At 44.6% G+C, this 25,178-nt stretch overlaps 1 protein-coding gene across 1 annotated transcript; it reads left to right on the top strand.

The window, feature by feature from the left end:
* Positions 1–4,635: 4,635 nt before the first annotated feature.
* On the top strand, positions 4,636–12,215 carry cyp1c1 (cytochrome P450, family 1, subfamily C, polypeptide 1). Its single transcript, XM_080784222.1, has 2 exons — positions 4,636–6,522; positions 9,290–12,215. Exons 1-2 carry the CDS (start codon positions 4,948–4,950, stop codon positions 10,889–10,891), a joined length of 3,177 nt encoding a protein of 1,058 aa, XP_080640348.1. The 5' UTR covers positions 4,636–4,947; the 3' UTR covers positions 10,892–12,215.
* Positions 12,216–25,178: the final 12,963 nt, after the last annotated feature.

Below are 25,178 nucleotides of genomic sequence, written 5' to 3' on the forward strand. Positions count from 1 at the left end.
AACTTGAAACGGGACATTCTGCATACTCAGATTACTGTGTTAATTTCTATTGCTTTCCATATGCATATATTGCACATATTCCTCAAATATGTGCAGGTAGAGCTAAGAAACCCTTATGGTCTCATCAAACAGCTAACTCCTGTATACATGGCCATCCATAGTGTAGTTCGATAAATAAAAACATACAGTAGCTCAAATGATACAGTTTTGTCTGTCAGAGTGAGTTCAAATATAATAGCCAAATGGTGTGATAAGACACCACACTCCTGCCACACCGTCTCTATAGCCACCTGCCAATATTACGTCATCATCCGACTGAACTGAACAGTGCCTGGCTATAGCATACCCTGTTTCCGCTTTAAGTTTTCCTCTTTAAATGTGGTCGACTAAAGTTCATTCCGCTTACTTTGACCTTATGCTTTATAAGTTGCTCTAGTTTGTGGAATTCCCAAATTGTAAAACAGCTGTCGAGGAAAACGCAATTTTTCAAGTGTCAGTGTGTCCTAAGGCTGTGGTCTCGCAAGCCAAAACAAAAAGCATTCATTTCAAACATGGCCATCCATCTCATGCTAGCAGTGTCCGCGGTGGTGGTTACCCCTTTCGGCTGGGCCCTGAGGGACATTTTGGTTGCTTGTGTTTACTGGTTTTGTCTGAGTTGTTTTTGGCCACTGCATTTCCCCCCCCCGATCATCTAGTCTCCCCTCCATTCTCCCTAAAGCCTAATGTACTTTCCTGCACTGCCCCTCTACTCTTCCCCCTTTTCTCCCCAAGTCCCACCAGTTCCCCAACTGCCTGTTGGACCCCTGGCTTTCCTCTCCTGGCCGAGCCACCCCCCCCCCCCCCCCCTACCACCACCACCAGCACCACCACCATCCCCCCTTTCCTTCCTCCCTCTCGGTGCTGTGCGTGACAGTAGCTCACTGAGAAGTGGAAATGAGACTAGTAAACAATGATTAGCTCCAGAGGCAGGCCTGGCTCAGTCCACCATTGGCCCCGTCTGCACACGGCGCGCCCACCCGCCGGCACATTACATACTGCAGCGTAGACCCCCTACCCCCCCAACCCCAACCCCCTCAGCCAGAGTCAGCGCAGGGTCAGGGCCAACCGTTCACAGCCAGGTTACAGGGGATAATCACAGGCAAACACAGCAGCCACACGCAAAACGCACACATAACCCCGGCCCGTCCCCACCCCCCCATCCCCGTCTCCCCAGCCACAAACCTGGCTCTAATTAAAGTGATGGGGATGCGAGTGGCCACATGTGCATGAGGAGCAGAGTGAGGGAATGGGGGGGAGGGGGGGGGGGGTCAGGGTGTAGCGTTACACACCCAAACATGGACCCCCCCCCCCCCCCACACACACACACACACACTTTAGGAAGCAATGGGAAAAGAAACAAGTCATCCCCCAGAGAAGTATAGTGTCTTCGAAGACGTTGCTATGTCTCTGGTTAACCAAGGAATCGTTCTGGAGGGGTTTTCGTGCTCGTCCGCAATGCATTTTCTCAAGACAAACAGTTCTCGGGCAGTGCTGTGAACCAGCCAAACTCCCAGACATCTGTAAACAAGGAGGTTTCAGTCCCATTAGTGTTCCAGAACACGAGAGCACGTACTAAGTTACTTTTCATCTTTTCGCAGCTCCTCCAGGGTCACCCCCTCACCATGAACCACTTTCAACCTGGCATCCCTATTTTGAGCATGTAAAAAATAATATATATCAAAAACTTTTAAAAGTTGCAAAAAGACAATCTATAAGTTCACAATGTGTTGCATCACGCCATCATATGTATAAAACAGGGCATTGGTTAACGTGAGAATTGGGCAGATGTTTTGTCTGTCAAAATGCAAACCTTTGTGTGCTATATAGTTTTGCTGTGGGCATGATTCTCATGCCGGTGGTTGTCAAAGAGCGGGGTAATACTGGGTCATTTTGTCCAAATATTTAAGGAAGTCAAAGGTTTTAGGTATTACTTAGAGACTGTGGAAGCTTCCTCTGTCACAAAGGCAATTAGATTCAACTATAACATTGTTGGGAAACACGCAGATTAAAAAAAAGGAGATGGATATCCGCACACTGGATCACATGTTCCCAATACTTTAGTGATTAAACTTGCAGATACCAGGTGCATGTTTACTGCTGATTGTGACATACGAGACATGCACTTTGCACGATTTTACCTGGTTTGCATTTCAAACCTTGGAACAATGACAGACCTGGAATAAGCAAGCAATTTATTCTCCCTCCTGGCTGCTCTATTTATTTATTTTTCTTGTAATAATGCCCACACTATTTGTGAAAGACAAAAATGGCTCCACTGTTTGCGTGTGTAAATGATTTAAGCAACAATTTGTTCATCTCACGTCTAAGTCGCGTGCCAGCAACATTTCAAACAGTTTCTTCCTGGGAAGTTATCTATATGAAAATATGATAATGGCCAGATTATACAGGAGTCATATCTCCTCCAAAAATAAGCCACACTGTTTATGTCGAGTGAAAAAGTAATTCAGATGTAATCTTCACAGCACCAACCACACGATACAATCCTGAGTGCCAACGGGTCCATTTGGACACCGTCTGAGTTGAATTGGCACTGAGGATTTTACTGTGGAGAGATGCAGAGAGATAGTTAAATTCCTCCATGCCTTTACCCTGATAAAGAGTGACTGTGCTGGCGTGTTAGAGACGTCCCTGTCCCTCTAAACTTAATGCCTCACTTCGGAAATGTTTTAGAGCCTTCAATTAGGGTCATTACCTCCCTGCGAAAATAAACCTCCCAGTTGGTGGGAGAACAAGACACACACATTTTGTCTTTGGCACAGGGGAGGATAAAACGTTTCGCCTCACGAACTAAAATGAAGGCATTTAAATCAAAAGGTTAATAGAATCAAGGGGGAAGCTGTGATTTCCATAAGGAATACACTGTGCTTTGTGGTCTGAGCCAAGAACGTGGTTCAAGTCGACCATGCCAGAGGTACAAATGTATCTCTCCCCCCCCCCCCTCTCTCTCTCTGCAACACTGATTAATATTCTGTGGGAAACTCACAGAATATGATGTGAAATGCTGCTTTGATACTTTTCCTGAGATAGATAGATAGATAGATAGATAGATAGATAGATAGATAGATAGATAGATAGATAGATAGATAGATAGATAGATAGATAGATAGATAGATAGATCCATATATATCTGTGTTGGTAGCCAGGTCTTTATGGTAAACTAGTGTGTAGCTTTTCACCATTTGTCAAATTAATTAATTAGTTATGATCCATTAATTATGTGTTGATTAAAATGTAGGCTTTTCAGAATCAGGTCTGAAACTCATCTGCAATGCACATGGTAGAGGACATGCACATGCACATTGATTTTATTTCTGAAAACATATTTTCATTTAAGGCTATGAAATTAACATCATTTGGATTCAATTGAAACATTGTAAAATTACAGTCACGAAATTGAGGTTGCTTCCTTAGCCAACTCAAAGGCTATAAGCTTTATCAGCTATCAGCTTCACCATAGTCTATTAAACTCAAACACCCCATCAAATTAAACTTAAGTAGGCCTACAATGCATCAGTTAGCCTACACCATAATATTTTATTGCTAATTTAACGATGTTAATTTGAAACAAATTATGTTTGGTTTGGTAGATTAACTTTGGTTCCATTCGGAGCGAAGTGCGCAACTTCGCTTAACTTAAATTCACTGTAAACGAAAATACAAAAGAACACTGAACATCGGATATGATGCACTGACTAGTGGGAGATAATGGACACATTAGTCGATACTACATTAAACATAAAGCGGATTGTATTTTTAAAAACACACTTTAAGAGCGTGCAGCGTTTGTTTGAGAATGGGACATCTGCAGGGAAATCCACCATGCGCATGGGAATTTAAGAATAATCGAGGTGTATCCGTTAGCTCACTGTTAACGAAACTGAACACTTGTTTTTAATTGTGGCGGCGGCGGGTAACTTTTACCATAAGGAGACAATGTATTTGTCTGTAACACCGCGTTTTATATAGAAATGGCATCTCCAGATGTGCCAAAACAAGATTTACGCGGATCAAAGTCATCGCTCTACTGCTGCAAACATAAGTAGCCTAAATAATATTACCGTAGACCTACAGTTAAACACATATAAGTCAAATGTGCAAAACCGATTTCGCAACGTCACCGCGTATAAACTAAATCTGTAATTAGAACCAACCGTATATTCACAAAGCTTTTCTAGTCAAAGCTGCTCCCACGGAATCTTCTGTAAAGCTACAAAGAAACCGCAACAAAAATATAAAAGATTATAGGCTACTTGTGCAATGTCCAAGTATTGCCAGTCTTCAAATGAGGTTACAAATTGCCTCGACAAGTTTCCTACTGAATCAATGTGTCACCATGCAGAATCTCTGAATCTTTCCTCCGTGCGTGCAGACAGACAGACAGCGCGTCGTTCATGCCGCGCGTTCACGAGCGCCGGAATGAATGAGTCTATCTCACAACTAAGTGCGCGCCTCGACAAAGTCCGACAGCAGAAAGATAATATAGTGGGGTCTCCAGTGCAGTGCTACCACAATGGGAGGAGTATGAAAGTTACACCGAGCCCTGCCCACCTCCTGCAAACATATAAGACGCTGCAGTGAAGCAAAACCGGGCACTAAAGTCTTAAATCTAGCTGAAAAGACTGACTTAAAAGGACACAACTTGGCCTTAATTCACCAAGCTTAATTATTACATTCATAAATTATTTTGCAATGATCATTATTATGGCCAACAACAAGGCATTCTAGGTGCTCATTTGAAATGTTCTTATTTTATATGGATACCCAAAACCACTGTTGAAAGTTTTTACAGTTTGCCACTGAATAGTTTAGCTGATCTTGTTTTTCTTCTATTTTTTTCCTTTCTTTTTTGAGGGACAATCTGTGCAGACAATCTGTTAGTGTTCCATAATGGCACTGGACACTGAGTTTGGTGTGCAGGGGAGCAGCATCATCAGAGAGTGGAGTGGACAGGTCCAGCCTGCTCTGGTCGCCTCCTTCGTGTTCCTCTTCTGCCTGGAAGCCTGTCTGTGGGTCAGGAACATCCGGCTCAAGAGAAGACTGCCGGGACCCTTCGCCTGGCCAGTCGTGGGCAATGCCATGCAGCTCGGCCAAATGCCTCACATCTCCTTTGCCCGGCTGGCAAAGAAATACGGCAACGTGTATCAGATACGACTGGGCTGCAATGACATAGTGGTCCTCAATGGTGACAGGGCGATACGGGAGGCGCTAATACAGCACAGTGCCGAGTTTGCGGGCAGACCCAACTTTGTGTCCTTCCAGATGGTCTCCGGAGGCAGGAGCATGGCGTTTGGTAATTACAGTAAACAGTGGAAAATGCATAGGAGGGTTGCTCAATCCAGCATCAGAGCCTTCTCCTCTGCGAACAGTCAGACCAAGAGAGTCTTCGAGCAGCACGTTACAGCCGAGGCAATGGAGCTGGTGCAGGTACTACTGAGAAAGAGCACAGACGGACGGTATTTCAACCCCTCTCCAGAACTCACAGTAGCTGCTGCCAACGTGATGTGCGCGCTGTGCTTTGGGAAGCGATACGAACACAATGACCTGGAGTTCAGGACCCTTTTAACAGGGGTGCACAAGTTCGGGGAGACGGTAGGCGCCGGCAGCTTAGTGGACGTCATGCCTTGGCTTCAGTCCTTCCCCAATCCGGTCCGCAGCGTCTATGAGAACTTCAAGCACATCAATGAGGAATTCTTCGCCTTCGTGAAAGGCAAAGTGGTGCAGCACCGGGAGACCTTTGACCCCGCCGTGACCCGGGACATGAGCGACGCCATCATCAACGTGATTGAGCACGGGAAGGACAGTGGACTGACAAAAGAGCACGTGGAGGGCACGGTCGCAGACCTCATCGGGGCCGGTCAAGACACAACGTCCACAGCGCTGCACTGGATTATACTGCTCCTGGTTAAACACACAGACATCCAAGTCCGGCTGCAGGGCCTCATAGACAAAGTGGTGGGCCGGGACAGACTGCCATGCATCGAAGACAGAAGCAGCCTGGCCTACCTGGACGCCTTCATCTACGAGACCATGCGCTTCACCAGCTTCGTCCCCGTCACCATCCCCCACTCCACCACCTCAGACGTCACCATCGAGGGCCTCCACATCCCCAAAGACACGGTGGTGTTCATCAACCAGTGGTCCGTCAACCATGACCCTCTAAAGTGGAAGGACCCACAAGTGTTTGACCCCTCGCGCTTCCTCGATGACAGCGGGTCCATAGACAAAGACCTGACTGGCAACGTCATGATCTTCTCCGCGGGGAAGAGACGATGTATTGGCGACCAGATCGCGAAAGTGGAGATCTTTTTATTCACAGCGCTGCTGCTGCATCAGTGCAGCCTCGAGAATAACCCCTCTGAGCCCGTCTCTCTTGACTGTACCTACGGGCTCACACTCAAGCCTTTTCACAGCAGCATCCGTGCCAAGCTCAGGGGCAAGCTGCTTGGCTTGGTCTCCCCAGCGTGAGCACTCTAATCTCAATACTGTGACTTAAGGCCAGCAAAGACAATAACCCTTTCTCATCAGTGATGTTTTAGCAGTAAGTATTATCAAACTTGCACTGAATGCTGTTGTTGTAACTTTTTTCCATATTTAATATTTAATGAATATCTAAACACAGTCTATTATGTTTGCATTGTTGTTGATGCAGGGTTGAGAATTATTTCAAACATGTATGGTTGGTTGTAGATGGAAATGAATATACATTTTGGAAGTTTGAATATAAAGCTCTTGTGGGAAAGTTCTCAAAATATACTTGAGTCGTTTGTTTTTTACATTTTGAATTGCGTGCTTATATTTTACATCCATTATTCAGCATGTACATATATGATATGTGCAGGGAACAGCAACATCCCTGAGAAGACAATATAAACTAATATCACACTACAGTATATGAAATGCTTGTGAACATGTGTGAATGTTATGCCACTTGAAGACTTATTTTTGTTGTTGCTCTCTTCTCTAATGGTATAAGAAGTTATTTAGCCATTGTCATGTAAAGCATTACAAAGTATTTTTATAGCTATATATTTCAGGTATGACAATAGTTTTAAATAAATTTTAATCCAAGTATCTACTGTACTCAATGTATATGAACACATTGAATATACTGTTGGAAGGATGCACAGGGGGCGCTGAACAAAATGAAGAGGAAGTCTCTCCTAGAAAGACTAAAAAGATGTGATGAAGGAGAGATTGCATTGGAGTCTGGGAGAGCGCAACACTTGTGCTTGTGCTGATGAAAAAAAGAAAACATGAACACATGACAAAATGTGTTATATCTAAGGGTCAGCTTTACTGTAGAAGCACTGCCGCTATCTTACTAGCAGATAAGAAAGAGCACACAAAGGCTGTGCAAGATAATCCTTTTCTCAGTCTCTAGACTCAAAAGGCAAATTTGTTTACACGACACTCCTCTCAAAGCTACATGGATATAATTCACTTCTATCAAATACTTTTTGTGTTCAGGAACTTGTGCCAGCAACAACCCTAACTATACAGTATGCCTCGACTGCTTAGGGAGGGAATTCTTTATAATGGAGTATGTTGTTAATTTAAGATGGTTGCTCTATGTGATTGGAGAAAATAAGCTACATCTGAAATGAATAAAGTGATTAAAAAATATATATCTGTCAATCGTCTGTTTTAATTGTGAGTCTGTCTGAGTCTCTGGGTTATATTCCAATGACATGTATTTCCACACCAATCACACCATTCTAAACATTTGCTGCACATTGTTTATGTGTGATTTGGAGTGCGCCCAAAACAATACATTATGTCATGAGGTGGTCACAGCTCAAATCAATGCAGTATTGATTAAGGTCTGACAGCACAATGTGACTGTCATTAAAATGATTTCACATAAATTATTAAGAAGGCTGTTGTAGACAGATATTGAAAATCTATCACCGTATTACCATACAGTACTGTGAGTGGTCAAGTACAAAAAGCAGCTTTTAACCACTTTCTTCTGGTGTGAAGCTACAGTATACAGTAACATTTGATGACCCCTCTCAAGCCACAGAGCTGTGTGGTCATCACTGGTTATGATGCAAAACGGGTTTCTCAATCTTAACTCTGGCCCACATAGTTTCCCAATAGTCAGAACTGGCTGATACAGTATCTGAACTGTCTGAACTGGACTGCGTTTGGCAACACTTTGGTTCGCAGGCTGTTCGTGCCATGCATTATTATCATTGAAGGCGATGCATGCACAGTTCTACAGTGCTGAAATAGTATCTGAATATCACTTTGAAAGTCATTTTTTCATTGCACAAACAACCACACGAGCAGAGGAATTAATTCACAAAGTATGGCAATTTGAATTATTCTTCAAAAAGTGTCTTGATACCGCCGCAAGCCAAACAGCTGCATTATCTCATTTACTTTGTTTAAAAGGCAATTATGCCGACAATATAAATACATTCTTTTATAGAGCATAATAAAGTGCTGACTGTATAACTTTTGTGTTCTAATCTGGAACGCAGAGCTTTTAGGGTCAAATCTTAGCGTCTGATTCTATATGTTAATAGTTATCAGCTTTGATGGAAATAACCAAATCATGTTTTATAATGACTAAGGAAAGTTTATATATGAAAATCTTAACAAGCCCGATATTGATTTAAATGTACAGTATTAAGAAACAGTTGCTGGGCCAGAGTCCATATACACTACGTGCTCAATAGGCATGAGGGGGTGTGTACCATTTAAAGGTGTCAAAAGGGTCATCTCTCTGTCCTATTATTTAGCCTTAATTTTGTCTTTGTAAACAAGACCTATATGGACTAGCTATCTGCACTCCCCCCTCTCCCTCATTCTACAAACTGACACAGGACTGGAACGAGGCCTGAATGGGACTCTGAGGTCTATAAGCTGTGGTCACAATGGGAGGAGAGAGATAATAAAAAACCTGAGTTGCTGACCCCTCCCACCAAGGAGATACTTATAAGCGAGAGTGTTAAGGCTGAAATCTGCATTCCTCTGAAGTGGTCAACTGAAGACGCACCGCTCCACCTCATCATCAAGACATCCTGCGTGCGAGTGAGACAGCGTATGAGGGGTGCTGAAGAGTCTTATCTTGGATTTTTACGTTTAATGTTTGAACAAAATATTGGACTACATTTTTTTATATTTGTATTTAGAAATATTCAACATTATGTACAGAAGTGATACTTGAAATATTCTGACTTTTGTAACAGCCCTGGTAAAAATCAACTAACATTTTCTTTGCATTGGACGCAGTGGGGGAAACACAGCAATGGCTCAGCTGGACGCAGAGTTTGGTGTGAAGGGCAGTAGCAACATCAGGGAGTGGAGTGGACAGGTCCAGCCTGCTCTGGTCGCCTCCTTGGTTTTCCTCTTCTGCCTGGAAGCCTGTCTGTGGGTCAGGAACCTCAGGCTCAAGAGAAGACTGCCAGGACCCTTCGCCTGGCCAGTCGTGGGCAATGCTATGCAGCTTGGCCAAATGCCTCATATCAGCTTTGCCAAATTGGCAAAGAAATATGGAAATGTGTATCAGATACGACTGGGCTGCAGTGATATTGTTGTTCTTAATGGATACACGGCAATTCGCCAAGCTCTGGTACAGCACAGTACAGAGTTTGCAGGCAGACCCGACTTTGTGTCTTTCAAGTCTGTCTCAGGTGGAAACGGCATGACCTTTACCAATTATAGCAACCAATGGAAGATCCACAGGAAAATTGCTCAATCAACCATCAGAGCCTTCTCGTCTGCCAACAGTCAAACCAAAAAAGCCTTTGAGCAGCACGTTGTGGCTGAGGCCAATGAACTAGTTGAGGTTTTCCTTCAACTCAGCGCTGAAGGGCAGTATTTCAACCCAGCACATGAGCTGACAGTAGCTGCTGCAAATGTGATTTGCGCCTTGTGCTTTGGAAAACGCTATGCACACAATGAGCTTGAGTTCAGAGCCCTGTTGAAGAGGCTGGACAAGTTTGGGGAAACCGTGGGGGCCGGCAGCTTGGTGGACGTCATGCCCTGGCTTCAGTCATTCCCCAATCCGGTGCGCAGCATCTTCAACAACTTCAAAGACATCAATGAGGAGTTCTTTGACTTTGTGCGGGGCAAGGTGGTGGAGCACAGGGAGACCTTTGACCCGCAAGTCACCCGTGACATGAGCGATGCATTCATCGGGGTGATGGACAACGCAGACAGTGACATCGGCCTAAACGAAGCCCACACGGAGGGAACCATGGCCGACTTAATCGGCGCGGGCATGGACACCGTTTCTACTTGCCTTCAGTGGATACTCCTTTTGCTGGCGAAACACCACGACATACAAATCAAACTTCAGGAGCTGATCGACACAGAGGTGGGCCGTGACAGACTGCCATGCATCGAAGACAGAAGCAGCCTGGCCTACCTGGACGCCTTCATCTACGAGACCATGCGCTTCACCAGCTTCGTCCCCGTCACCATCCCCCACTCCACCACCTCAGACGTCACCATCGAGGGCCTCCACATCCCCAAAGACACCGTGGTGTTCATCAACCAGTGGTCCGTCAACCATGACCCTCTAAAGTGGAAGGACCCACACGTTTTTGACCCCTCGCGCTTCCTGGACGAAAGCGGGTCCATAGACAAAGACCTTACCAGCAATGTCATGATCTTCTCCGCGGGGAAGAGGCGTTGTATTGGCGACCAGATCGCGAAAGTGGAGATATTTCTGTTCTTTGCTATTCTGGTCCACCAGTGTTGCGTTGAAAAGAATCCCAATCAGGAACTGTCTTTAAACTGCTCTTATGGATTAACACTGAAACCTCTGGACTACAAGATTTCTGTCAAACCCAGAGGAGAATTACTCATACACCGATAAAAGCCCATGGACTTGTACTGTGAACTCACACAGTAGTAATACAGTGCACTATTAGGTATGTACCAGTGGTGGAAAAAGTACTCTAGAAAGTCTAGAATTCAAAACATAAAAGTACAAAAGTATTGGTATCAAAATGTAGTTTTCAAATGTATGAAATGTATCAAAAAATGGAAAATAATGCAACGCGACGCATTGTGAGGGCTGGAGTGGTTAATGTATGTTTTGCAATAATAATAAAAATCTAAAAAGGTATCTATAGTGACTAAAGTACAAGTAAAAGTATTGAAAAATGGAAATGCTCCAGTGAAGTAAAAGCACCTCAAAATTGTACAGTGCCTGAGTAAATGTATGTACATAGTTACTTTACACCACTGGTATGTACTCATAACAAATATTTATGCCTTTATAGCACCATACTATTTTATTTAATACGCTATTTTATTACTTCTGGAATTATATTTAAATTGTCACTTAACAATCCAAAGGATAAGCTTTTTCACTTCTGACAAATCGCTGTGATATTTTTGGAACTAAATCACTGTATCTCTGTGGGACCCACTCAGTCTGCTATATAGAGAAACTGAAGGAATGTGCATTATATCTGAATCAACAGAGCAGTTTCAGCCTCTGAAAGTGCCGTCGCAGAAGAATCTGCTATTTCAATCTAAATGGCCGAGGCAATCCAAGTATAATATGCAAAGCTTGCTCCAGAAGTATATTTTAAGGCAGCAATAAAATATATATATATCTGTGATGTGGTGACAAAAACCACAGTTCACAATAAATGTTAAGTATGTATTGTCATTTAGATGATTGTATAAGTTTCAATGACCTCAAATTGCCGTATAAACTTGCGGTCAGGAATTCACTGTAAATGCTTTGCTTTGTTCACTGATAGAGGGATTATGTGTTAGACGTTTTGTCCCAAGAGAATAATCGGAATACTTAATCATCTTACCACTCACATGGCTTTATGCACTGAAATATGTTTAAATAAATGAACTAATTTGTATATGCAAATTCATATCAAGGTATGTTATTGGTTATAAATTACACTTTTAATGAAGACAACATTAACCATGACCTGGCATGATATTACCGTGTTCTGATATTCATTATAATACATGCAATATAATTACATACAGTATGTGACTGCTACATTTCACATGTAATATTCACACGTTCACAAAGTATTTGGAAGGAAAAAAACACACTGCTGTCATACAGATTATTCAGTTGTGTTCTGTACTTTGAACTCCATGTCCACTGTAAACACTCCATGTTTGACTAAAGCCACCGATGTACAATAAACATTCTATATTGATTTCTTTGTCTGCATCAAAGTGTTTAGAAGTCAGGCAGTGGTGGAAAAACTACTCAATTGTTTTACTAAATGTAAAAGTATCAATACTGCAATTTAGAAGTTTTAAAAATGTATAAAACCCTTTTGAAAATAGTAGATCTACGCATTGTGAGCTTGTAGATCGGCTATTTTCAAATGGCCGAAATGCATATATGTAGCGCTGAAGTGGTTACTGTATGTTTTGTAATAATAATCACAATCTACAAAGTAACTAAAGTTTTCAAATAAATGTAGGGCAGTGAAAGTACAATATTTACTGAGTAGAAGTAAAAGTACTGGAAATTGGAAATACTCAAGTAAAGTAAAGTAGCCTACAAATAACACAAAATTGTACTCTAATGAGAACACTCAATCAATATTTCACATGGACCACACACACAGTACCGGACTGTCCTGTGTCCTGTGTCCAGTGGTGGAACCTAATCTGATTTTTGAGGGCTCCTATACACGTTTAATGTTTGTTTTTAGTTCAATGTTTGTTTTAGTTCAGGTTTTTGGACTGTAGAAAATACCATTAATATAGTGGTTGCATTAAAGGTATTAATTGATTGTGGTGGGAGTCCTGGTCCAGTTTTGGTGAATATTAAAGGACCACCAATTATATGAAAATAGGTTGAAAAGTGGTCTTTTAAGTAGTTCCAGTCATTTGGTGGGGGTCTGGGGGCCACGCATAAAAAATAAATGAATCCACAAAACTAGCATAATTTGTATTGTTTTTGAACTTTGACCCCCCCCTGTCACATTTTATGTGTCCTGTATCATAAAACCATAGTTCCATGTGACAGAGGGGTCAAAGTTGAACGAATGTTGCTCTATATGGTAGAAATAGGTCAACAATACAACTGACGCTAGCTTTGTGGCTTCATTTATTTTTAATGCGTGGACCCCATGTACCCCCCACCAAATGTCGCGAATAATATAATAATATTCACCAAAAGTCAAAGTAAAGTAAAAGCAGCTAAAAAGTGTACTGCTCAGCTTCAGCTGAGTAAACAGCCAGCTCACATAGAGCAGTATGCCATGGCATGCGTCTCACCCAGTGGTGGTAAAAGTACTCACATTTTATTGAAAATAAAAGTATCAATACAGCAATGTAGAAAATACTCTGTTGCAAGTAAAAGATGGACGGCAAATGAGTAATCAGCTAAATTGTGAAATGTTAACATTGTGCCCTGGGAAATATTTCTGTATCAACTCAGGGCTTTTAAATGGCATTCATGTGGCATCTGTTTCTTGAAATCAAAATGAAAGCAATCCCTGATGACAGCCCTTACTGACCACGGTGATAATGATAACACTGTGCACCCACTCCTTCTATTCTAAACACAGATAGGTCAGTACAGCATGTCTGCCTGCTTGCATGTCTATCTGCCTGCTTGCAAGGAACCGGCAGAGATCGAACTCTGAGGGAGGCTTGTTTTCACATGGGTTAATGCAGAGCAGGTTGGAGAGGTTCCGTTCTGTTTCACTTTGCTTGAGTCTCTCTCTCTCTCTCTCTCTGCCCTGACACCATGGTCTCTCTCTCTCTCTGCCCTGACACCATGGTCTCTCTCCCTCTGCCCTGACACCATGGTCTCTCTCTCTCTGCCCTGACACCATGGTCTCTCTCTCTCTGCCCTGACACCATGGTCTCTCTCTCTCTCTGCCCTGACACCATGGTCTCTCTCTCTCTGCCCTGACACCATGGTCTCTCTCCCTCTGCCCTGACACCATGGTCTCTCTTCTCTCTCTCTCTCTCTCTCTCTCTCTCTCTCTCTCTCTCTCTCTCTCTCTCTCTCTCTCTCTCTCTCTCTCTCTCTCTCTCTCTCTCTGCCCTGACACCATGGTCTCTCTCTCTCTCTGCCCTGACACCATGGTCTGTCTCTCTGCCCTGACACCATGGTCTCTCTCTCTCTCTCTGCCCTGACACCATGGTCTCTCTCTCTCTCTGCCCTGACACCATGGTCTGTCTCTCTGCCCTGACACCATGGTCTCTCTCTCTCTCTCTCTCTGCCCTGACACCATGGTGTCTCTCTCTCTCTCTCTGCCCTGACACCATGGTCTCTCTCCCTCTGCCCTGACACCATGGTCTCTCTCTCTCTCTCTCTCTCTCTGCCCTGACACCATGGTCTCTCTCTCTCTCTCTCTCTCTGCCCTGACACCATGGTCTCTCTCTCTCTCTCTCTCTCTCTCTCTCTCTGCCCTGACACCATGGTCTCTCTCTCTCTCTGCCCTGACACCATGGTCTGTCTCTCTGCCCTGACACCATGGTCTCTCTCTCTCTCTCTGCCCTGACACCATGGTCTCTCTCTCTCTCTGCCCTGACACCATGGTCTCTCTCCCTCTGCCCTGACACCATGGTCTCTTTCTCTCTCTCTCTCTCTCTGCCCTGACACCATGGTCTCTCTCCCTCTGGCCTGACACCATGGTCTCTCTCTCTCTCTGCCCTGACACCATGGTCTCTCTCTCTCTGCCCTGACACCATGGTCTCTCTCTCTCTGCCCTGACACCATGGTCTCTCTCTCTCTGCCCTGACACCATGGTCTCTCTCTCTCTCTGCCCTGACACCATGGTCTCTCTCTCTCTGCCCTGACACCATGGTCTCTCTCTCTCTCTCTCTCTCTCTCTCTCTCTCTCTCTCTCTCTCTCTCTCTCTCTCTCTCTCTGCCCTGACACCATGGTCTCTCTCTCTCTCTGCCCTGACACCATGGTCTGTCTCTCTGCCCTGACACCATGGTCTCTCTCTCTCTCTCTGCCCTGACACCATGGTCTCTCTCTCTCTCTGCCCTGACACCATGGTCTGTCTCTCTGCCCTGACACCATGGTCTCTCTCTCTCTCTCTCTCTGCCCTGACACCATGGTGTCTCTCTCTCTCTCTCTGCCCTGACACCATGGTCTCTCTCCCTCTGCCCTGACACCATGGTCTCTCTCTCTCTCTCTCTCTGCCCTGACACCATGGTCTCTCTCTCTCTCTCTCTGCCCTGACACCATGGTCTCTCTCTCTCTCTCTCTCTCTCTCTCTCTCTCTCTCTCTCTCTCTCTCTCTCTCTCTCTCTCTGCCCTGACACCATGGTCTCTCTCTCTCTCTGCCCTGACACCATGGTCTGTCTCTCTGCCCTGACACCATGGTCTCTCTCTCTCTCTCTGCCCTGACACCATGGTCTCTCTCTCTCTCTGCCCTGACACCATGGTCTCTCTCCCTCTGCCCTGACACCATGGTCTCTCTCTCTCTCTCTCTCTCTGCCCTGACACCATGGTCTCTCTCCCTCTGGCCTGACACCATGGTCTCTCTCTCTCTCTGCCCTGACACCATGGTCTCTCTCTCTCTGCCCTGACACCATGGTCTCTCTCTCTCTGCCCTGACACCATGGTCTCTCTCTCTCTGCCCTGACACCATGGTCTCTCTCTCTCTCTGCCCTGACACCATGGTCTCTCTCTCTCTGCCCTGACACCATGGTCTCTCTCTCTCTGCCCTGACACCATGGTCTCTCTCTCTCTGCCCTGACACCATGGTCTCTCTCTCTCTCTGCCCTGACACCATGGTCTCTCTCTCTCTCTCTCTCTCTCTGCCCTGACACCATGGTCTCTCTCTCTCTGCCCTGACACCATGGTCTCTCTCTCTCTCTCTCTCTCTCTCTCTCTGCCCTGACACCATGGTCTCTCTCTCTCTGCCCTGACACCATGGTCTCTCTCTCTCGCAGTAAGTGTCTCTGCTCCAGCAGAACAAGCTGCTTGACCTTGTCCACTTTGCCCCCCCCCCCCCCTTCTGAAGCACACCCAAGAAATCACCCTGCTGAAAGACTCCCTTTCACCCTTAATTTTAAATCCCCCCAACCCCCCCCCCAACCCTGAAGGCCCTGGCCTGGACCTGCTGAGTTTTACTTCTGACAGGGAAAACAAAAAAGTGCACTGGTCGGCTTTTTCCCCCTCAATGTGGGGTTTCCTCACATGTTTGCACGTATGCAGAGTGACCCCATGCCCCTCAGTACCGGACCTACCCCCCTTCTGCTACCAACCAGTCACAGCGCAGTGCAGCGCAGTTGACCAGATTCCCAAGACAAGAGGTAGTACTGTAGGTAACCATAGTGAGGTTGTAATGCTTACATCCATACAGCCAAACATTGTGTCTGAGTATTGGCTGGAGATGATATTGCTGTTGTTCAATTCAGCTGGTGTTTAACCATCATGAATGTCACCACAACAGCCACAGCTCCAGACCAAATGAAACAGTCAACCAACATTGCTAAACTGTACGTCGTATCCTGATACACAAACACTGAGCATCTTAATAAGTCATCTGATTGCGGTGTAGTTGGATCCAAAGAGGAAAATGACAGTTTCTGACAGTCACTTCCACAAAAGCCAGTTCCTCGTCTAATAGATCTTCCATGTCTTCAAGCCAGACTCTCTGTCAGAACACTTTGCAGCATAAAAATAACTTAATTGTGTCCGGTACAAAGTGGAGAGAGTCCTTATTTGCATTCTAATTCAATATAAATTATATTCCAGAGTTGCTCTGTGATGTTCCATTGGTTCCCTTGGTTAACCTAAAAATATGTTTCCTTTCTTTTGTTTGCATGTCTGGAATTATGTCATGGTCATAAACACTGTGCAGGACTTACTGTATTGTTCCACATGACATTACAATCAAACGTTGTGTAAGTCTGAGATGCTCTGCTGAAGATTGTATTTATTCAGACAACTCACTGACGTGCATCCCAACTATTAGTGAACCTTAACAGTGTTCTTGAATGTCACCTCATGCAAGACCCATAAGGCAACGAGAGGTGACCTTTTTCAATAAACAATTACCTAACTCATTATTGTAGGGTGGAACGTTTACTTGTTTTGTCATTTCTGGGAATGCGTTATGGATGAGCGGCAAGTCGCGTGACGTTTGCTACAAAGTAACAAAATTCCATTACCAACATTTCTTTCCATAATAACAAACAATTATTTTCAGGAAATAGAATATGGGATGTGATTTATTTGCCATTATAAGCAAACTGCAAGCATGTGGTCCTTGTCCATTTTTTATTAATCGATCGACAGAATCACGCTCAGCCGTAAATAATAAATAAATACGGTTAGAGCAACCTGTATTTGTAGAGTGACTACAAAGTCACTCACAGGTCACCTTTGAGCTTTCATTTCTTTCACCATGACTGGACGATCTACAGCAGTGATTCTCAACCTGTGGGTTGGGGTCCCCACGCCTTTGCGTGTGTGTGTGTGCTATTTATAGCAGGTTTTATAAAATCTGCTATTTTCACAATATTTATTTAGAGTGGGTATTCAGAGTGAAACTAAATGTAATGCTTCAGCAATTGCAAGTGCTTGTCAGGGTGGGGTGTCTCCAGTTTAAATATGATTATTTTGGTTTCGGCCTGAAAAGGTTGAGAATAAGTGATCTATTGTATAGTTCTCCTGAGTCCTGAAGCCTTTTGTGCATGCTGCCATTACGTGGTTCTTTTTTATTTCAATCACATCAGCGTTACAGACCTGTAAGGGTCGGCTCCATTTGGCTCCTAACTGTCAATCATTTAACTGGGGAGCCCCATCAAGGACCTCTGGTTGTCCCCAGACCCCACTTTGAGAAGCACTGCCTTGCGTCACCGTGATGACCTGCAGTCAATACAGAGGGCAGAGATCATCAGGCCTTATCGTACATGTAATCCGTAGTTTCCTGTATGCAGCGAGGCATGACAACGTGGCCGAGAGAACTGACAAGGTTACACCAGACCAGTTGGCCAGAGAACCAGACCAGTAGACCAGAGAACTGACAAGGTTACACCAGACCAGAGAACCAGACCAGTAGACCAGAGAACTGACAAGGTTACACCAGACCAGTTGGCCAGAGAACCAGACCAGTAGACCAGAGAACTGACAAGTTACACCAGACCAGAGAACCAGAGACCAGACCAGTAGACCAGATAACTGACAAGGTTACACCAGACCAGTTGGCCAGAGAACCAGACCAGTAGACCAGAGAACTGACAAGGTTACACCAGACCAGAGAACCAGAGACCAGACCAGTAGACCAGAGAACTGACAAGCTAGGTTACACCAGACCAGTTGGCCACTTTGGAACCACTGTCATTCTTTAGTGACTTTATGTACAGGCATTAATAGTTAATACTGTACATAATTATACTTTTAAGAAAAAGAAACATCTGACCAGGTCCAGACAGAAGGAACACAAAACACCCTCTTCCATTGGCCACATGAACCCCATGCAGCGTCCTTATTTCCTGGGGTGCAATGCAATGTTGTAAGCTTGTAGATCGGCTATTTTGATGTAGAGGGAATAAAGGAGCTGGGGACCAGTGGTGGAAAGTAACTAAGTACATGTACTCAAGTATTGTACAAGTTTACAGGAGTATTTTAAATTTTCAATACTTTTACTTCTACTCCACTACATCTCAAAAGACGCATTAACAAATGTATCCCTAGATACTTTGGCTATTTGCGGATCGACAAGCTCACAATGCGTCGCTCTCTGCGGCACGCTGTGAGCTGGTAAATCTGCTATTTTCAAAAGATTTTAATACATTTTCCAACCTGAAATGGGACTGTCTGAATCCTGAGTATTTTTTACTTTTAGTACTTTAAGTACAAATTGATGCCAATACTTTTGTACTTTTACCTTTAACAGAGTATTTCTATATTGTGCTATGGGTGCTTTTACTTAAGTTAAAAATGTCTATACTAGGCCCACTCCACCACTGGAGGGGGCCTAGTATAGACCCCTGCGGGAGTCTGGTCTGCCATGGATATAGGATTTAGACATCCAGCTTAATGAGATCACTCCCTGCCAAGAGAGGAAGAAAATGACACTTCTATCTGGCTGCGACCGTGGCGTTTCATGATAAATCTTCTTTGGTGTGCACTGTGTGCTCCCCATTGGGCAAGGTCAGATTCTTCCTTGTTCTTCCTTGTAGGTCAGATGCCCTCAAGAGACTATAAAATGAATGCCGTGTCAAGTCTGTCAGAGATAATGGTGTCAAAAAGTCTCCAAGGACCACTACTGCCCAGACAAAACACTCTACTGGCACCAGCCTTAAAGAATCCAGATGGGATCATCTTTGACAAGTTAAAGAGCAGTGTCTTCAGGGAAGGAGACACACAGCATGTGTGGAAGCGCATTTCCGCCACGGAATAAAAATAATTATAAAAGGTCTGAGTTGTGAAATATATTTTTCTAATAACTGTGACATAGGCCTACTGTATTATAGTATAATTGTGAGTTATACCTCTAAGAATTCTGAGGTGCAATTGCCTATTGGAGTTCTGATATGTGAAGCTGGAATAGTGAGGATGAAACCTTCACGATTCAGGCCTTTTTATTTTTATTCTGTGGCGGAAATGAGCTTCCAAAGTTTTGGGAGGAAAGACGGAAAATAAATTGCATTATAGCTTTGTGTATTTTTTCAAGTAACCAGAGACGGTTGGAAATGTTGGGCCGTGCGCTATCCCACGTAGGAGTGAGATAGAGAGACGAAAATAAAGCTTCTTGAAAACAACTGCTACGCATAACAAGGGTGCAATCTTTTCATACACAGAAACCAGTAGCATAAAAACGGCTGGGACAAAATACATGTATAATCAAATTAAATACTTTCCAGAGTGTACTTCTATTTATGCGTTGCTGCATAATGAGAAAAATAGCAGTCTTTGACTGGTATGTTTGGATTCGACAAAACAAGTTGAAAACAAACGCACGCACAACATGCACACACACTCACTCACAACATGCACACACAATTCAATTCAATTCAATGTAATGTCATTAAAGTGTCAAATCAGTCAAGAAGTGGGAACTGAAAATAATTGGGAAGGTCTTGGGAACACTGATAAATCTACCAGTAAATATCTATATAGTCCACTCAACAAAATCACATTTTAGGCTGACCTCTCTGGCTATGGGATTGATGGAGTCTACACAGGTGGGGGGTGCTCAAGAGTATCTCCGAGTTCATAATGGATCCGGTGCGTGTGAGCTACATTCAAAGTGGGGTCTGGACAGCCCCAGGAGTCCTTGGAGGGGTTCCAGTGGGTCCCCAGCAAAATGTTTTACTTTGGCTATTTAAAAATAGCAGATATACAAGCTCACAGTGCGTCATTTCGTGCTGCGAGCTTGAATACATCTTTTAGATTTAGTTATTTATTTAATCTTGAAAGTATTAGAAAAATGTTGAATATATATATTTTTTTTAACATAAATATTCTCTTCTGGCACAAAACCTTCTCAGATAGGGGTCTGTGCATGGTCAAATTATGTACATATAATTTTGGGCGTCCTTGACAAAGTTTGAAACCCACTGAGCTACAGTATGGGAATCACGTGGTGAATGAAATAATGATTCAAAATGATTCATTAGGGCTTGCCTCTTGCTCGTTTTCGTTTGACAGGAAGTAATTAAGATGCACTTTTAGGGACATTTCCCATAAAAATACACAAAAAAATGTGTGTATTTTTCTTTGGCATCTATTGTTCATTATATCCCCCATTATAACTGTGGGTTTCATAACTCCCTTGCATATTTTCTTTTCACAAGAAAATGAAGAATTTTATTTGGCATCTATTGTTAATTATAATGCCCATTATGACTGCGGGTTTCATAAGTCCGCTGCATGTTTTCTTTTCACAAGAAAGCAAGTCCATCCGGCTAGAGGTGTTGTGGATTAAAACCATATTACAACAAAGGTACACTTTTGGCCAGATTTAATAGAGGGAATATATGGTCTCACCAACCCTGGATGAATAGAAACAAAGAACAACCACACTAATAATATTTATAATATGGATACAGATACAGTAATGATGAGTTTGCAATCCCGGCCATGTTTGGGAATGATTGACATCAATGTATGTGACCTGTTGTGTTGGATTTGTTTAACTTTTAACATTCAGTATATTTTCTGTGGTCTGGGGTTTTCTGGCTCAAACAAGTGCTCTGATTTGCCTGTGGACTGTAAGGTAAGAGTCCACAAATCCCATATACCGGCATGACATCTGACCTGGGGCAGACCAACGCTCCCTCTGGCCTGGGGCAGACCAACGCTCCCTCTGGCCTGGGGCAGAACAACGCTCCCTCTGGCCTGGGGCAGACCAACGCTCCCTCTGGCCTGGGGCAGACCAACGCTCCCTCTGGCCTGGGGCAGAACAACGCTCCCTCTGGCCTGGGGCAGACCAACGCTCCCTCTGGCCTGGGGCAGAACAACGCTCCCTCTGGCCTGGGGCAGACCAACGCTCCCTCTGACCTGGGGCAGAACAACGCTCCCTCTGGCCTGGGGAAGAACAACGCTCCCTCTGGTCTGGGGCAGAACAACGCTCCCTCTGGCCTGGGGCAGACCAACGCTCCATCTGGCCTGGGGCAGACCAACGCTCCATCTGGCCTGGGGCAGACCAACGCTCCCTCTGGCCTGGGGCAGACCAACGCTCCCTCTGGCCTGGGGCAGACCAAGCCCTGCAACGCTCCCTCTTGGCAGGGCATCCTGTTCAGTGTGGATGCACACATCAGCGCAGGACAGCTCATTCTAGCATTATGAGCTCGGCGAGAGAAAACTAGCCCGTTACCATGGCGATGCAAAGCCCCAGCTGTCAAAGAGAAGGCCACGGGGTAACTCCTTGGTAAGCATGGCAAAACATAACAACAATATAAACACTGAGGCATCGGGGGGAACTTGTTGGAACCGAAGGGAAACCATTGGACTATTTAAGAGTTATGTGTGCTTTTCCAGCCGAGCGTGCCACGCATGTGTTTGGAGCGGCCGTCCTCTACAGCTTTTCTTGGTAATTGAAAACATTTTCAGAAATTGAGATGTGCCTATTTTCACTTGTCATGCTTCGTTCCGTCAAGAAAACGCGAGCCCAATATTGTCTGTCCTCGAAAAGGATCAACATTTCAGGATGGAAAAGAAGCAATTTGTCCCATGATGCTGCAACAGCTATTTTTGAAATGTCTCGTTAAAAGACATGCATGCAGTGAGTCACGGGAGATGCAGACCACACAGGTTAAAACTCAGGCCCAATTCATCTCCCAACTTTGTCTGTGGCAGCCGTTGTAAAGTAACGGAGTACATTTACTCAAGTTCACATTTTGAGGTATTTTTTTGTTTTGTTTACTGGAGTGTTTCCAAATCCCAATACTTTCACTTCTACTCCACTACATCTCAGAGGCAGATATTGTACCACTACAATTATTTGAAAACTTTAGTTACTAGTTATTTTGTAGATTTTGATAAATACATACATAAACTACTTCAGCCCTATATACATTTGGTCATTTGAAAATAGCCAATAGTAGATCTGTTATTTTCAAGAGTTTTATACATTTAAAAACTTTAAACTACTACTACTTTCAAAGGGCCTGTGGCATCGTTAACGGTGGCCAAAGGGCATCGGTCTGTTAACCGTGGCCAAAGGGCATCGGTCTGTTAACCGTGGCCAAAGGGCATCGGTCTGTTTACGGTGGCCAAAGGGCATCGGTCTGTTAACCGTGGCCAAAGGGCCCTGAAGCGTGCACTGAATCCACTTTATGTGAATCCACGTAATGTTTTATAACCACTGGTACGAATGAAAAGGCAACATGTCATCATTGTATACAGTGGAGCCAGTTGATCTCCCTGCCTTCACAGGGCCGTGTGAAGCAGAATTGTTTGTCACTGAGAACGCTGATGAACAATGGTAGGTGAAAGGGGAGTAATTATGCTTCTCCAGCTTTATAGTGTCTATATTTGAAGTCCGGGCCAATACGTTATTTTTTTTTATCTCCTTTTGCCATGGAACATGGTGTAATCGTGTCCAGTACTGTTGTCATGGCCACTTATTATAAGCGACTTCAGGCTCCTATTTCTGTAAAGTTGCTCGTCGTAAATATTGGTAGTTGCAGGTTCTTTGTGGGGTTGTTGAACTGGTTTCTAAAGCTGCTTTTGGGCTTGCTTCCAAAATGTTTTACCGTAATTATTTAAACCTGTGGTTTTCCCACGTCATGAACCCCCAAATGTTTGTCCCAGGGAGCTCTAGCTGTACCAGATTTATGTTGTTTCAGCTCGCGATGCGTTGTGAGCTTGTAGATAGTCTATTTTCCAATAGTCGATGTATGCAGGTTTAACATGCTCATGTGGCCTACAGTATAGTCACTTCCTGTTTGTTTTCCTAGACCTGGTTGCTTATTTCTGTCACAAAATCTGGCAACACTGATCCAACACAACGATATCACACAGTCAAACAAAATGGCCCACCAACCGCAGCACCACACACACCGTCTCTAATGCCTAATTTATGCTCCGTTCCAGGCCTAACATAGCAGATCTACAAGCTCACCACGTGTTGCGGAACGCAACGCATTGGGATCTTGCAGATCGGCTATTTCCGGCGTATAAACGACGTATAAATCAGGGTTTAAGCCCCCCCTGCCCCTGCCCCCATCCCACTTCAAGCTCTCCTGTTGGCCACGCTTGAAGCCAGACCAAAACAATTTAGCAATAAGCTATTTGTGTTCGCAGGGATTCATTTACAGTTGTTTTTACATTCTCCTTTTGTAGTGGGCTGTGATTGCCCATGTCAAGAGTCCCTCGCTTGCTTAGGGAATAACGTTTTGCATGAAGCTGCACGACCAGGCTCTGAACATACTCCCCCTCTCTGTAAAGGTTTCTGGAACACGCTTGGCGTGCTAGCAACGTGTGACATGCGATACTCCCAGTCCCGCTCTCCTAGATCATGACATAGCACCACAATGTGCTTACATTGTGTTCATCTTATGGTTTAGTTCTTCTTGTGTATAGGGGGTGGTGTGTGTGAGAGCGTGTGTGGGGGATTCACTCTCACGAGAAAAAAAAAGTAAACACGCGATAACTTTTCACGCAAGACCAAATTTTGGCGGGATACAGAAAAACACAATTTAGTTTAAATTACCCCTTTGAAGCTCCAGCACTGCACAAAGTTAAAATCCTATCCCAAACTGTCAAGCACGCTCACGAGTCTTTCGTTCATTTCATTTTCTCCCACTCTTACTTAGCCATTGCCAATTCCCCATCATGTCTGCTGTGGTTCTCCGGTGTCGCTGCCAGCCCCCCTGCCGTTGGCCTGGGGAGGTGCAGACAACCGCATGCCTCCTCCGATACACACGCAGTCACAACCAGACACGACTGTTCTCTCATGTCTTGCAGATGGTTAGTGCTGACTTAGACACGGTGGCGTCACACTGACTGAAAATAGCAGATCTACAAACGTACAACGCTGCAACGCGTTGCGGATCAACGCAACACATGCAACTATAAGTGTAAATCAATCAGCCTTTAGTCCATATACATTTGTGGCCTGACTCAAGTCAGCTGGAATCCCGCCAGCATTATGTGCCCAAATCAAGAAAAATGCGTTCTTCAGGGTGCTTCAAATCAAACACTGCTGAGCAACTTTCATTGACATGAATAGCTGGGGGGAGGGCAGTCCGTCCTATGAATCAGTGGTTCTCCAGCTGGGGGAGGGCAGTCCGTCCTATGAATCAGTGGTTCTCCAGCTGGGGGGAGGGCAGTCCGTCCTATGAATCAGTGCTTCTCCAGCTGGGGGGAGGGCAGTCCGTCCTATGAATCAGTGCTTCTCCAGCTGGGGGGAGGGCAGTCCGTCCTATGAATCAGTGGTTCTCCAGCTGGGGGGAGGGCAGTCCGTCCTATGAATCAGTGCTTCTCCAGCTGGGGGGAGGGCAGTCCGTCCTATGAATCAGTGCTTCTCCAGCTGGGGGGAGGGCAGTCCGTCCTATGAATCAGTGCTTCTCCAGCTGGGGGGAGGGCAGTCCGTCCTATGAATCAGTGCTTCTCCAGCTGGGGGGAGGGCAGTCCGTCCTATGAATCAGTGCTTCTCCAGCTGGGGGGAGGGCAGTCCGTCCTATGAATCAGTGCTTCTCCAATCTCAACCCTTTTCATACCAAGGTCCATTATTTA

This window comes from Protomyctophum bolini, assembly GCF_963924005.1.
Source record: "Protomyctophum bolini genome assembly, chromosome: 15".
Lineage (NCBI taxonomy): Eukaryota > Metazoa > Chordata > Actinopteri > Myctophiformes > Myctophidae > Protomyctophum > Protomyctophum bolini.